Here is a 15,689-nt window from a genome sequence, read left to right on the forward strand (position 1 = left end):
AACTTAATTAAATTGCATTTCCTTCTTTTAAAAAAAACCCCTCTGAAGTTCTTTTAGTTACATATTCAAACACTGGCAGAATTCAAAGTATTAAAAGTATTGGCAGCACCATCAAATAGACCTGGCAAACTCTAACTCTGGCTGCAATGTCAGATAGATGTTTCATCAAGCTCCTTAATCTACATTATGATGATTATTCCTGCAACCCCTTCAAATGCACTCTCTGGAATTTTCAATCTGGCCACAGATGAAATGGGATACAGGGAGCCTGAATGGTAGAATACATCTTTTTAAACTATCTATTATAAAATGAGGCATATTTCATCACTGTGTTATAAATAAGAAAAAAAGTCAAATGTGGATAACCTGTATACATTGATAAATGCTAGAAACGTTGCTCTGGAACTTCAGATGGTTTCCCTAAATGGAAGAGCTGCTCCTGTTTGCATCTGGGGCCAGGATCCCTTAGAGGATCGTAGCAGTGGAAGGGAGGGGGCATTTTTTCCTGCCACCCCCTTTCTGTAGCACTGCCCTGCTGATCCAGAGTGCCCACTCCACCCCAAACTCTCCAAAACAGAGCACTGGGTTGCTCCAGGGGCCACTTATGCATTGTTTGGAAAAGGATGTAATTTCATATAGCAAGCTAGACTGGGAGAGGCTGCAACCAGGAACTGCAGGTCTGACTTAACATTCATTTTGCTTACGCTTTTTTCCCCCACAGAGGCTGGAAACTTTTCCACAGTCAGGTTGTGTAAATACCATTGAAGTCACTGAGGTTTAAGCAACTGTGTAAAGGACTAAAGCCAAATGGAAGAATTTTAATAGGCCATGACAATATGATAATTGCAAAGGTGTTTGAGGAATAATAGCTTGTTTTGGTTGATAAGCATTTCTCCCACACAGCTCTCTTCCCTAAAAGTTTTTTAAGTGGAATTGTTCTGCCAATAATGCAGCAAATCCTTCCTTAGCCAAACCGTCAGCCTGTACTGAAAAGAAAATAATCAGCAGGCACACACATCAAAACAACCCAGTTCATAGCATATTAGAAATACACAAGCGGGAAGGTGACTGTGTCCTTGATGCAGAAATTTATATGACGCCTCCATGAGAAATGACCCAAAGAAGCTGGGTTGCAGGGGCTGTCAACCTACTCAGGCTTCTGCTTCTAAAATCTTTGCAGGAGTAAGATTGGCCCATTTGTGCTTTTTTTCTGAGGATTTCCTCTCTTCCCCTTTCTGTATGTTCCATTACACAGCCACAAGATGGCGCTGTGGCATGGTGGAATTGCAAAAATGCAGGTGCTGTTCATACTCACATTTCTAAATAATACCATATTTTTGTCAATCTCAAAAAAGCTGTGGAAATGCTTAGAAAGCATGGGAGAGTTTCTGGGTGACATCAGCATCATGTAAAGCACCTACAGAGAATTGTGAGTGAGGTGTCGTGAATGCACAATAAACACTTTGTATGGAAAAGCTCTCTGAGACAGAAAGTGCTATTTACAGGACTGTCTCAATGTACTAAGTCATTGTCAGACATTGTGGTTTTAATCAGAGATTTTGGCAGCCTCTTGAGTGCTATTTACAGGACTGTCTCAATGTGTATCTTGCCACCCAGGCCATGAGTGTCGTGCAGACGTGCTCGGATGAGATTCCCAGGTGCACACGAGAGATGGAGGGCTCTGGTGGGGATGGTGGCTTAGACTCAGGGGAGGGGGAATGGATAGCTGACCCAGCGGTGGCTCAGAGTTCTCACTCTGACATCGGAGTTGTTGAGACTAGCAAGGCTCCGGTTGCCAAAACTCCCCCAGTGAGCCAGCCCGAGCCAGCACTGGATCAAAGCACTTCGAGGACAACCACTGAGCCAACTCCCACTCCTGATTATGAGAAAGAAGCCGGCGGAGAACAGGCTGGGGAGGGGTTCCTGGGAGACCTTGGCACTGGGGAGATGTGAACTCAAGGGCCTGTCGATGCACTTGCCGGCTTGACCAATTAGAAGCTCAATGGGAAGAGCGCCGGCAGGCCCGCTTCCATGGCATGCCCCCCTCCAGAGGCCAGCCCCAAAGGTTTCATAAAGAGAGCTTTGGGTGAATAGGGCCAGAGCGAGAGGTCCTCTTTCTACCTGGAGTGCCTGTTTCCGAGTTTGAGAATTCTTTGTAGCTGTACAGAATAAAGACTCTTTTAATAATTGCTGGAGTGCTTGTCTCATTTGGGAGGGGACACCTAGCACACGACAATGTGGCTAATGACCCCAGATCAGCTGGGTTGTCAGCTCCCGGAGGGACACAGATTCTGTTGCAGGGCGGCTGTGGTCACCGCCTCAAAGGTGGGCACAGAGCTGCCCTTTCATTCACCTGCGGCTGCCATCTCCTCCTTCCCGCAGCCCCTGCACAGCACAGAGCCAGTGCAGGCAGGGCTTTTATTACAGGAAGGGAAGGAGCAAGCTGGGAATGCCTGGCATTCAAGTGCTGCTAAAACAGTCTCCATCTCATGCACCTGGAGCCTCTAGCACGGTGTGAATACACACCAGTGACCCGCAAACCCCTCTCTTGTTCTTGGACAGGCTTCCTGCCTCTTCCTAATTGTATTGCATTTACGGAAATTCAGATTATCATAGAATCATGGAATAGTAGACTTGGAAGGGGCCAGAAGGCCATTGCGTCCAACCCGCTGCTGTTGCAGGACACTAAATTGCACTGTCCTAGTTAGATGACTGTTCAATGTCTCCAGCAAGAGAGAACCCACAACTTCCTCAGATAATGTCCCATTGTCTTTGCTTTGAAAGTGTGGAAATTCTTCCTGGCATCTAGTCTAAATCTGGTTTCTTTTAACTTAAGTCTGTTATTCCATGTCCTGCATTCTGGAATGAGTGAGAAGAGATCTTGTCCTTCCTGTTTGTGGCAGCCTTTCAGGTACTTGTAGAATGCTATCACCCCTCATCTCTGCCATTTAAACCAAGAAGGTAGCGGGCTGCAAACTAAAGCATTGCCCTCTAGCACCATCTTTATTATATTCCATTTATCTTATTTATTGAAACTACTTGTATACCACTAAATATCATAAGACCTCTAAGAAGTTTACGTAAGAAATACGTAATAGTAAATGGTAAACAGAAATTTTAAAGCAGGGCAGTGCAATTATTGTGTTTGGGTTATTTGGCTTCAAATAAGGGTTTTGGAACTCAGAACCTATTTCTGCCTAGTACTTAGATACCTGGCAAACCTGTCTATAAATGATATATTCAGACCTAGGTAGTTGTACACATTTTAATGAAATTTTATTTTACATTACAGCAAAATAAAATCATATATGTATATATTGTGTGTGTAAGTGACGTGTGTGTATCTTTTCATGGTTTCATTTTCTTGAAATGTGTAATAAAAATAAATATTAAACCTGTGCATAGTGAGTATAAGTTGGGGGTAATGAATTCCTTTCTCCAGATTTTAATTCACTTTCTCTTAAAATGGCTTGTGGTACAGAGTCATATAATGCACCAGTAGTAGAAGTACCAAGCTATTGCCCAAGGACTGTTCCCAGATAATGTCCCAGTTTGTGCTGCCTAAACAATTTATTGAGTTTTAACATGGGTTATGTCAGGATTGTTTCCCCTTCAAATAAGTCAGGCTGCTTTGGTGGATAGTTAGGCAAATAGTACCTGGTACACTTCACAGCTTAAACAAGCCAACTTGGGTTATTTAAGTGGTGGTGATCGTGTGATCCAAGCCCCTATTTGTCCGAGGTGGTGTATGAGAAATTAATTCAGAATTAGAAGGCCATACTGATTTTTCAGGAGCGGTTCACAAGAGAACCCTTTCCCCCTTCCATTAAAAGACAAAGGAGGTTGAAAAGGGATGCCGTGTTACTCTTGCTCCAATGTTGCATGGCTCCTCCTGGTTCTGCCCATCTTTATGTGGATCACCCCCACACACGAGATCTACACATTGGCATCCCGCCTCAAGTGGGGCCTGCAGGAGCAATGCAACAATGGACACAAGGCCAAAGGCCACATCATAGCCCCTCCTTTGATGCAAATAACATGTGAAAGGACACTAGATCCATGCTTGCTCCTGCTGATGAATTTTATCAGAAAAGAATTGGTGTGAATGGTATATCGGACTCAACAGTTACTGCACGCACGTCTGCCTGAGAAGAGAAAAAGCTGGCATGCAACAAAGTTTTTGTTAGGAGAATTCTACTCCTGTGTTTTGCATGACTGCCACCAAAACTCTGCAGGGAGACTGCATATTTAGGCAGTAAGAATGTGGAACACAGAATCATAATGCTAAACACAAACATGGAGTAAAATACAAGGTCAGGTGTAATGTTTTACCTTTACATAAGGAAAACTAAATCAGTTTATGTCTTAGAATGCCATGCTAAAATATTTACTTACAGGAACCATTAACTTGCTTGAAAAAATTAAAGTATTAGCAATAACCTGAAGGTATAATTCAGCAAAATGATAAATCATCAGCAGGCTTCACATCAATTTGCAAACAAAGCCTTTTCCAAGAGCCCATGTGGTTTTCAGAGTCCAAACACTGAACTTCTGTCCTGCAACCAAAGAGTTTGGTGGCAGTCATTGTGACAGCTCTTAATTCTTCTTGTCACTTCTCATTAAAGGTTGTAGAACAGCCAAGCAATGTGGCTTCCTTCCCTTTAGATTCCCCAGTGTCGTGACCACTCCAGGCAAACTGGCACAGATCAAGAACAATATCTACCAAGACAGAGAGGATTCTCATGGTGGCAAGACCTGGCAATCAAGCCAGGACCCCTAAAGAGCCACCATATGGCAGAAGATGTGTGTTACTCCATCTGCGAGCAGTTAAAAAGCTCCTCCTAGTTGCATTAGTAACATCTTTCTAGGGAGGCAAGTCCCACATCGCTGTAATAGATGACATCATTTCTGGAACCAGATTCCTCTGGACCTACGTACATTTTCTGCTTATCGCTCTGAACCACTAAGCACATTTATTTATATAATTTGAAGTAGGAGGCCCAGATAAGCTGAATGCAATCCCAGATAAGTGTTGATCCCTGAATGCAGCCCTGAGAAAATTGTAACAGTTTGTCATAGGAATAGCACAGGCTTCTATTGCCTTTATAGAAAAAGAGGAGCCAACAACACAAAGTTCAGAAAGAAAGCCTTTCCAAACTGTTTTTCAGGAGATAGTACCAACATACTGAAATCGGCACTGCTGTTACCAACAGCTTCCCTCCAAAAGTGGGAAAAGGGAAAGGTTGCAATATTTGTGACTGTTGTGATTAGAAAAAGGCAAGTATGAGAGAGGCATATTCCATTCCATGTGCTGGGAAGAAAATGGATGAGGTATTTCTCTCCTTCTTTTATAATACCAGAACCCATCTCTTTCCATAAAGCTGCAAGGTGGGAGATTCGGAAGACCTGTCAGGAAGAAGTATTTATAAAATTCATGGTTAAACTAAGGGATTCATTACTGTAACATGCAGTGATGGTAACCAACTTGGTTGGCTCTGAAAGGAGCTTAGAAAAATGCATGAAGCCAAAGGCTATATCAATGGCTACTAGTCATAAAGTCTAAGTAGTGCTTCCAGTGTCGAGAGCGGGAGGTCTCTACCAGTTGCTGGGGACCATGAAATCCAGTGTGTCGGCTTCCCTGGTTGGATACTGTTGTACACAAAATATTGGACTAGATAAGCCTTTGTCCTGATCTCTCCTTGCTCTCTTCAGAGATTGGCAAGTATACTGCAGTGGTGTAGCTGCGGCTTGTGACTGAGACAGAAGTGAAATAATAGTGCCTATATGTGAGCATCTGAAAAACACCCCCATCCTAATGTGCTCCTCGCCTGGGGGTGGAATCTGAAGAACTATCCATGATTCTAGAGCTGATATATAGATACCTGGAGACATTCTGGAATAATATGGCTCACCACCATGAGGAACCTCTTGGTTTATTGGCAGCCAAGTTAGACTCCAGCCCAGAAGTTAGTTGCAGGCAACTCTCATTGAATTCAATGAGACTTGATAGCCAGGAATAATTCACCCAATTAGATTCGAAGGGACCTGAATCCCAGTAGCTTTCTCTGGACTGGGGTCGGGATGTTTAGATGTTTAGGCTGATGCTGAGATCAAGTATAAGGAGATCAAGGCTGTTGTTAGGCAAGGGGTGCAGTATTTCCCTTGAGCAGAACAATGTGAATATCTGTTCTGCATATTTTTATGGACTCTCTTGGGGTGTTGTAATAATTCTGCACAGAATGTTCTCGGTTCCATCCAGGAGTTTAAGCAAGCATGTAACAAAAAATGCTGGCTGCAAGTTCAGTTCACTTTACTGTCTATTAGAGGAATGTGAATGTCAACAAGTCAATGCCAATAGCCCATGTTTTTTTTTAGTTAATCTCATACATATGATGCCATCAATTGCAATCTTCTGATCATAAAAAGAAACTACAACAAAGCACACCTAAACTGAATTACTTTTTCTTTTTGGCTTTGTTTGCAGGACTATACACTGACTATGTATTTCCAACAGTCCTGGAGGGATAAAAGACTATCGTACTCTGGAATACCTTTGAATTTAACTTTAGATAACAGAGTAGCTGACTATCTCTGGGTACCAGATACATACTTCCTGAATGACAAAAAATCCTTTGTTCATGGAGTTACTGTGAAAAATCGAATGATACGGCTACATCCAGATGGAACAGTCCTTTATGGTTTGCGGTAGGTAACATTTAATCTTACTTTGCAGCTGCATGCTCAAATAGGTTCCCTTATAAGTATTGGCATATGCAGTGAATTATCACAAAAACTTTTCTTCCAGTTCAGTTTGTTCAGGGATTCCACAGACATACACATGGACCCCAACCAATTGTGTCTGGGATCTTGATGTCTCTAACTGCAATCAAGGTATGACAAAGGGTGAGAAGGAACAGAATGATCTAAAGTTGTTTTTTCCCATAAATGTTATTTTATTTTGAAATAAAGTTTTTAAAAGGCAAAAAAGAAGAATGCATAGTACAACAACACGATTAAAGAAACACAGAAACTCACTCAGTGTAGTTGTTAGTCTACCACTAAAGAACATCCACAGTAAAACAGTGTAAGTAGGAACTCGCTATTGAATCGTGCTAAGTATGCAAATATGAGTTGTACAGGATGTATAAGGCATGTGTCTTAGTGTGTATGTTTGCATTAATCAGCAAAAGCATCAGGTTTTAACACAGAAAATAAATGGAAACTACAGTGCTCTGATATTTTTCTTAAAAATTAGGATTCCTTGCTTGCTGCACTTGCAGAGCAAGCTTATACATAATCATAGTCATAAGTCATAAGCTTATACATAATCATAGTCTCTTACATGTTATCAACCTCTACAGCCAGATAGTTCTTTTGGAGACTTCCATTTCTACACAAGTCACAGGGCTTCACAGCAATGGACAATTGCTTTTGGAAAGGTCTTTATGCAGGAATCCAGACTCATCAAGGTCACAAGGATGGAGACTCATGCCTTTGGGAGTAAGCAGTGGTCTAGTTTGGAGAAGTTCCCAGAAGGAATCAGCAACCATGTGCCCAAGTGCCTGTGCTGTTGGTTCCATGTATTTTACATGTTATACTCTATACCAGGCATTCTCAAAGCATGTAGTTGAATCATATGAGGATGGGGAATGCTCCAGCTCTATCCTTCTCCTGCATCACTTTCATTGCCCCAAATGTGTGGAGGTCACATGTCTGCGAAGGAACGTCTCCTTTATCCAGGGGGCTGATCTAGAATGCCAGTCAAAGAATATTCTTTAAAAATGCCTGAATAGACCTTTGGTTTGATCATGCACAAAACATGTAAAATAATTCTCTGTAATTAAGGGTGGGATACCCACTTGCTATCTTTTACAAAAATGACTTGTTTGGCCCTTACTTGAGAATAATCCCAACTGAATGCATCTGGACATTCTGCTGAGTAAACCAGTACATGACCGGGCTGTACAAAGACACCTTAAACATACTTCTTACAAGCAAGTCTCATTAGAGTTTAAGGTTTGACATTATTAGTTCTGTGCATGAGCAATATGCAGTCATGTTGAAAACAGTGAAATATTTTATGTAATAAATATATGAAAGCAAAGCTGAAATTACACTCAGCTGGCATTAAAAAAAAAACCAGTGGCATAGAAAAAGGTCTGCACTGTCATTAATTTTGTACCACACTGCTTAATTCCTTTCTGAGTGATTCAAAGCAAGCCATGTGCCATTTCTCTTGGGGAATAGGAGAACTTCCTAGTGTAGATAAATTACTTTAGTTGAGGGCAGGGGGGACAGTGGTATTTCAGCTGTGAAAAACAAGGCAAGGTACCAGTGAGAAAAAGCTTGATAAATTCTAGGATGCAGTTATCGTCTGTTAAACAGAGCATGTGGAAAACGTGCCTTCTAATTGTCTGCAGTATTCATGGTTGCTACTCCTTTCCATCAAATTGAAAGCAGCTCATAAGCAGCCGGTTTTTAGACACTTGCTTGGACATAGCAACATGTTTGAAAAAAGGTTGAGCTGCCTTTCTTAGATTGCTGTCGTTGGCTGGCCAGCCATTTATTCCAAAATATGGATTTTTCATCTGTTGTTTGTATTTCTATCAAGGCTGGATATTTTCCAGGCAGAGAAAGTTTTCGATGGTTAAAACTGCATACAGCTGTAGCAAGAGAGAAAACATTTCAAATCTCCAGAGGGGATGATCATTCACACACACATATTCTTTACTCATTGATTACACCATTAGGTGAAGACGGAGTGACGCACAGTGGACGGGAGACTGGGATAAACAACCATAATCAGTGGAGTAAGAGCTGGTGTAGTGCAGTGGCAAAGATGAAGTGCTAGAAAAATTCTGCTTCAAATAGCTCTTCAGCTGTGACCTTGTGCAGCAGACTGTCCTGAGCCCCCATCTGCTGGCATTCCCTGGGGGGTCCTTATGAGAATCCCTGGAAATTCACACCTCCTCTGAATGAGCTTTGTTTCTCCTCTTGTTACATTGGGAAGTCTGGTTGATTATCATTATTCCTAGTAGGAAAAAGACTTACTTGAGAGACAGGCCTGATGCTGAAACAGCAGTTGACAATCATGGCGGGTTGTAGCCAGGTACTTAGAAATGCAAAATATTGGAAGGCCTTCCCAATCTTGCCATTGTGGGTAAGCAATGCAACAGCACGGATGTGGAATGACACCAGAGTCATCCTGATTAATAGGTGGGGTAGAAAATAAACAAACAAACAGTACCGGGTTGCCTTCACAATGCAAGTGCTTCTTTTGCTACAGCCTCCACATGACAGATTTTACCCATTTCTGTGCTCCCTTAAAAATAAAAATCAAAAGGGAAGGGCTTTGGGGTCCCCCTGTTTTAGTTCAACTCTAGACTGTGATAGAAACATAACCCAGTAAACAAGGGATCATGCTAGAACCTGAACGGAGGTGTGAGAAAGAGCATTCCTGCCAAAGGGTGAGGTCAAATCTTCGAAGGGGGTTAGAGATTAGGGGAATTCTAAGCAGAGGAGTGAGGGGGGGACAGGAAAGGAACCGTGATTATTAGGGATTAATTCTGGACTTCATTATTCATGTTCATTCATTTTCATTATTAATTTTATTTGTCCACTACACATTTTATAAACACTTGGTTGTGCCTCTTCTATTTCTTGGAAGAATATAGCAAATATTTGCAGAGCAATTGAGGCTGACCAAAGAAATGAGCCTACCAGAAATGAACCTCTGCTAAGGCCTCTGAGAGCACTGCCCTTATGTAAATTAAAATGTTTTTTTACCTAAATTAAATAATGAAAAATAATCTAAGTAAACACATGTTTTCTAATCAGTCATGCTTGGGACAACTTTCCCAGACAATGTTCTTAGAGTGCAGTCCTTTGAACGTTTAGCATGACAGGGTGGAGGAAGCTGTAGGATTTTTTAATGTCTAAATAGCATTTTATTGTCATTGGATTTTACCTTTAATTTACATTTGGGTGGATTCTCATCTATCATTGGTGCAATTTGACCTGAAAATAATATTGCCTGATTCTTACATGGAGCAAGCAACATGATGAGCATTGCAGATGATTCCCACAACCTGTAGGGGGGAAATCAGAGGTAGCTTATTGACACTGAAATCCTTGTTACTTGCTTTTTCTTGATATATATTCATGTCATCAGCATGCTGGCTAATTGCATGCAAACTGGAAATCCACTGGAAGGTACAACTTTAATTACTGCCCTTTTCAATCTTATTTCTGCAAGACTGCAAGAGATTTTTCAAGCAATGCCATTACAGCCCACATCTGTATTGGATCCCTTGTACTGACTCAGGAGTAAAAATTGAAAGAAGGCATGGATGCTAGGTATGCATTTAACAAAATGTCAGTTTTGGCCATCAGTCTACTAGAAGGAGGGAAGTGAACCTGGTTATTCCACAATAGGTTACCGGTGCTGCCAGATCTAGGAATTAATGGAGCAAAGAAGACACCTTGGAGGGAAAGGTAAGATATAAATAGTGAAAACAAGCAAGCAGATGAAAGGAAGGAAGGAAGGAAGGAAGAAGAAAAACAGGAACTGGAAGTGGATGGGAAGCTGCTTGGATCAGCGATAAAAAGAGAAGCAACCACAAGCTGTAAGTAGAGATGGACCTTCTTGCCATGTTTGGGCTTGCTGAAGTTCTGTTTTACTTCTGCTTGGGTATTTTCCTCCAAGGATGAGGCAAAAATGGCAACCCAACCCAGGAGGAAGACTCACTGGCAGCAGATGGAAAGGCAGAGTGCAAGGCCGTACAGGGGGATGCTTCCTCTTCCCCTGGGAGACTTGGAATCTGAGCCAGAGATGAGAAGACCACAAGACTGCTGCACTAGAAAAGCAGGCATACACACCGGGTCTGTGTAATTGACTACAGCTGGAAGCAAAGACTTCTCCAGCCAGCTCCAGAAAACAAGGCATTCAGCATGCTGAGAAAGTGCTGAATTGATATCTGGCCCTGCCTTCACACCTCAGACCTTTTCGTGGACCTGTGCCTTCCTTACCTTGACTGACTCTGTATGACTCTGGGCCACCTCAACACTGAACTTCTACTGGTCTGATTGACTGGTTTAATTCAAAACTTGGATTGGAATCTGGACCTTTCCTTCTCCTGCTCCTTAGAAAGTGCCACCCCGGCAAAAGCACATGGCTTTGATTGACTGTTGTATTACCAGGCTTATCTATGCTGTGAACTAGCTGGCTGAATTCCTAGCTTTCTTGGTGGCTGGCACTTTGAATCAGCCTTAACACTGGACAGCTTCTCTGTATTTCTCCTTGAAGCTCCATTTGCTTTGTTTGTATTCCCTGGCATGAGCACCCTTTTTTAGCTGCTTGAGAAAAATGCACATTTCCCTTTGGGCTAACATGTGGATCAGGGTGAATGTGCTTTTGCACACTTGTACAAATGTGCACTTGGAATGCAAGCGAAAGCTCTCAATCCACTTTTCTCAAGTTGTATCCCTGCTCTCACTTGAGCTTATGAACAGAACTTGATTTGCAAACAGGGTTTGCAAACAGGAATGAATTTCTTCTATATGCTGACAACAAATAAAATCGGTTACAGCTCCATCCACTGTAGGAGCAGATCAGTTGCACCCTTTGTGCCGCACTGAATTTATACATCTATATTTATGTCTTCTTTATTTTTCAAAACAACAACAACAATAGGACTTGGAAAAAAACCTGCCCTTTCTGATTTCTGGCACAGCCACACATGCATAGAATAGGTCCAAGCGAGTTTTCTCTTTTATAAAGGTAGCTGCATATACCCAGACAATAACTACTACTCCAGAATGACCTTTGCCTGAACTAAAGTATAGGCCTGCTGAAGGAATACAATGCATGTTTGTGTGTTTTTCTCCTCTAACAAGATGCATCCAAAGGGGTGAGAGCTCTTGCACTGGCAGAGCAGAAAGGAAGGCTCCAGTCCTCCATTGTTCAAATCAGAACAGTGTTTGATCTGTGCAAGATCAGATGCCGGCTGCAAATGCTAAAGACAGTGAAGTGCTTCCATTGCCAGCCCAAATAATAGCAGTGTTGCCAAATGCCACGCGTGTTCCAAAACAAAGATACCTGTGGTCCTAAGAGCAAAGTGGCACTTGAGAGAAATCTGGGCACTTCCACTCGAGCATTTGCAATCAGACTTGTCATGGCAGTGAGGATGCTCTGTTTTCCCCAACTGGGTCTCAGCCAGTTTTACCTTTTGAAAGCTATGAAGTGACTATAACACATGTTTATATTTCATATTAGTGAAGGAACTTGACTTTGGGTAGGTTGTCATCATGTTCCATTTGCTATGGGAAAGTCCTCAAGGAACCATATGCCACCATCACAGGTGGACATGCTGTGAGCGAAGGTGTGCCTGCAGTCACCGCTACGCAAGGGCCCTGCCATGCCCCGCCGCCCCCCATAGCTATCAGAAGGAGGTGATTGTCTGCTCTTTCATCCTGAGAGAGGGAGGCTGTCGCATGGCAGTGCTAAAGAGGGCCAGCATGTGACTGTGACTGTCAGCCTAGTGATCCCTCCTGGTTTCAACCTGCATGGACTGGAAAGCTGTGTGCTGGTACAAGAAGTGGCGGAAAGTGTTTCTACAGGCTTCAAATGCACAGGCACATCTAAATTCCTGCTCTTAATACACTAATGAAAGCAAAATAACCAGGAGATGCAAAGCTCTGGGGACCCCTGGCATGCAGGCTAAGTTCACAGTCTTGATGGTATGGCAGTGAAGGATGGATAAAGAGACAGATGCACATCCTTGATTATTAGGACAAGGCCGGTCCACATGTGCATGGACGGGGCTTTAACTGTTGTCACTTCATTACTCGTCGCTGGATGTGTGAATGGGCTGCCTGAAAAGCACTCTGGAGGCATGCAAAGTGATGTGAAACATCTGACTGTGGCCGTTTAGTGGTACTTCGGGGGTACATGCACATTGTCACTTGATGCGGCAGGGGATAAACATGCATATGTGAACCAGTCCAGCAAATGGAGGAAATTATTACAGAGGTTCACTTATGTGTGCTGAAATCAGTGCAGCCAGGCATGACTTACAGTTAAATTATAGCTGACATGTTTGCTGGATTTCCAGATTACTGCTTCACAAATAAGTGGCTATACATAGCTGTGATATCCTGAAATAAGGGGGTACTTATGCTCTGCACATCTGTGGCATACCAGGACAAATGGTGCATACAAATACTTGAAGGTTTATTATTACCATTATCCTTGTCGTCATCATTCTCTGACATGATCATGAGAATGTGCTCTGCCTTCCTCGTAGCAAGTGGACCTGTTTCTTGCTGCAGAGGATGCCTAGAAACTCTCCAGCCCTGAGACTGTGGGGTGAGGAGGAACAAGAGAAAAAAATGCAACTGCAGGGTAGGAAGAGAGATTCAATCTCTTTGGGTGTGATCCTATGGAAGTTTAGATTTTTTTTTAAAGTGTACAACTCCTATTTGCCACAGTCAGCACACTTATAGCCCTTTTTCTGTCCAAATTTGTCTAGGATTGTACCTTATTTCATTATATTTTTAACATGAAACACCAATTTGGTTTTTTAAATCAAATTTAGAATGTGAAAATACAGTTTTTTTAAAAAAAATAGACTTCTTATTTATGTATGTTAAAGCTGTCTGATTTTATTCAGCCTTTTCTGGAGTTACTCTTCCTACCCAAGAGTAATTGGGTCATTCATATCAACCTGCTAGTAGGCAAAGAGGATTTTATCACGATCAAATGGAATAGTAAAATTGGCATCTGCATCCATTTTCTTCTTGATTGCAAAGCCACCACTCTAGGGCAAATAGTAAGACAACTATGGCAAGATAAGTTGGCCATGTATTTGCTATGATGAATACTTTCTCCGCATTATTCCAAAGCAACTGGGAGGAGGAGAAAGTATGCATGGTTAGGGAGATGTACTTAAGCCAGAAAGCCACAGGAGGGCAATAAAAATGTTTAATGGTTAGCAAGCAGCTTTCCATTTTCTGTTGCTCTCCTTTTCATGTTGCACAGAAAAAAATGAAATCCCTTAAATATCTGCAGATGACATCTGAAAGACATGAAATATTACTAAAGATTTAATGGAGCAGCACCCAACAAGAACTGAGCACAGTAAACATCCATTCTTGTGTTTGAAGAGTTTCCTTGAGGTGATGGATAACTTGGAAAGAGAAATAAATGAGGCTATTTATAAAAACTTAATAAATCTGGTATCTTAACACTGCAGAAAAATTGCTGTTTTACTGTCAAAATTTAGGCTATCATAAAACTTGCGTGAAAATTGCTAAGCACATTACTTCTGTCTTATTTATTGGTTCCTATAAAAAGAACTGGACACAAGCCCGCTATTCCCTGCCTTGTGTGGCTACTTATATTTCTATCAGTGATGAAAATGAAAAATAAATGACCAAGGCTACAATATTGAATGGTTCTAGTTTACTGTAGCCCATCACATTTCTCAAGACAGGCTGGAACTATACATGCAAGTGAATGAGGTGGGAATGAACTGGTAGAGTCCTGATGCAATAGAAGGGATTGCACCACTACAGAGTGCAGGTGGGATAACACTTTTTTATGCTTTCCCACACAAAGGAGACTCCCAGCATGCATCTCACTAGAACTAGAGTGTCAGGTTAGAAGTCTTTTCCCTTCTGCATGTGTGATACATCTTTAGGCAGAGGAACAGCCAAAAATAGCACTCCCTAACTCCAGACTTGTGTGGTACAGTCCTTTCTGATACCTCATTCTGCTGCATATGCAGACCACACACTGACCAAGCAGCAGGTGGGGCACACCTGAGGCCTGCAGTATACAACTTGTTACGTAGAGGGATGCTGGACACTTTGAACTTCAGTTCCCACCAGGATGGCCAATGGTCAAGAGTAGTCAGAATTGTAGTCCAAAACATATGGCACACACCATGTCTGGGAAGGGCTTTCCGGAAGGTACACAAGTTTATTACAAGTTAACTTGTGCAGAAGTAAATATGCTAATAACCCCACTTGGATTTTAGTATAATTCTCTACACTAAATTTCCCACACAAGAAAAAAAAATCAACTTCATCTGCCAACTTTACTACAGCTTGAGGAGGAAATGGCCTGCTATGGCCTGACCCCTTGTGTGAACCATCCTTCTGTAAGCAAGTACACAATTAAAACACACAGTTAAAACAAATTCCACTTATTCAACATTAGGAATGCTTTTCTCCTAGCATTTTCTTAAATTTGCTGTTTTCTATGCAATTTTTGGTTTAAGGGACATAGAAACAAACAATGGCAGTTCATTGCTTCGTCAAGCACAAACACTGTTTGTTTCCCATTCAGAGACAATTTTTATTACAGTATCTTGTTTGCAGGACTGTAGCTATAGGTCTGTCAGAATTTCTTACACATTTTATTTCATTGTATTTATAGCCCTACAGGGAAAAGGCCGACTGTGCTGAAGTTTCTTCAATAAGCCTCAACCCCAGAGGATATTTTTTCATATAAAATACAATGTAATGTTACTTTGTATTTTCTGTCTTCAGAAAACATGGAAATTAATCTTCATGGTATCCTGCAAAATAGATTTACTTTGATCCAGCTATGGGCTAATGTTCTGCACGTGCAAAAGGGCTTCTGCCCACTGCCCTTGGCTCCCAAACTTTCTCTGGAGAGGCTTTAT

At 41.9% G+C, this 15,689-nt stretch overlaps 1 protein-coding gene across 2 annotated transcripts in view; it reads left to right on the forward strand.

The window, feature by feature from the left end:
* Positions 1–15,689, forward strand: part of GABRB1 (gamma-aminobutyric acid type A receptor subunit beta1) — a 95,480-nt gene that overhangs the window by 62,218 nt on the left and 17,573 nt on the right. For both annotated transcript variants that reach the window (XM_044418034.1, XM_044418035.1), the window contains exon 4: positions 6,485–6,705. In XM_044418034.1, coding sequence (XP_044273969.1) covers positions 6,485–6,705 — 221 coding nt within the window. The remainder of the gene's footprint in view (positions 1–6,484; positions 6,706–15,689) is intronic.

The sequence above is a fragment of the Varanus komodoensis genome, unplaced genomic scaffold (assembly GCF_004798865.1).
Source record: "Varanus komodoensis strain SLA01 unplaced genomic scaffold, ASM479886v1 scaffold9, whole genome shotgun sequence".
NCBI lineage: Eukaryota > Metazoa > Chordata > Lepidosauria > Squamata > Varanidae > Varanus > Varanus komodoensis.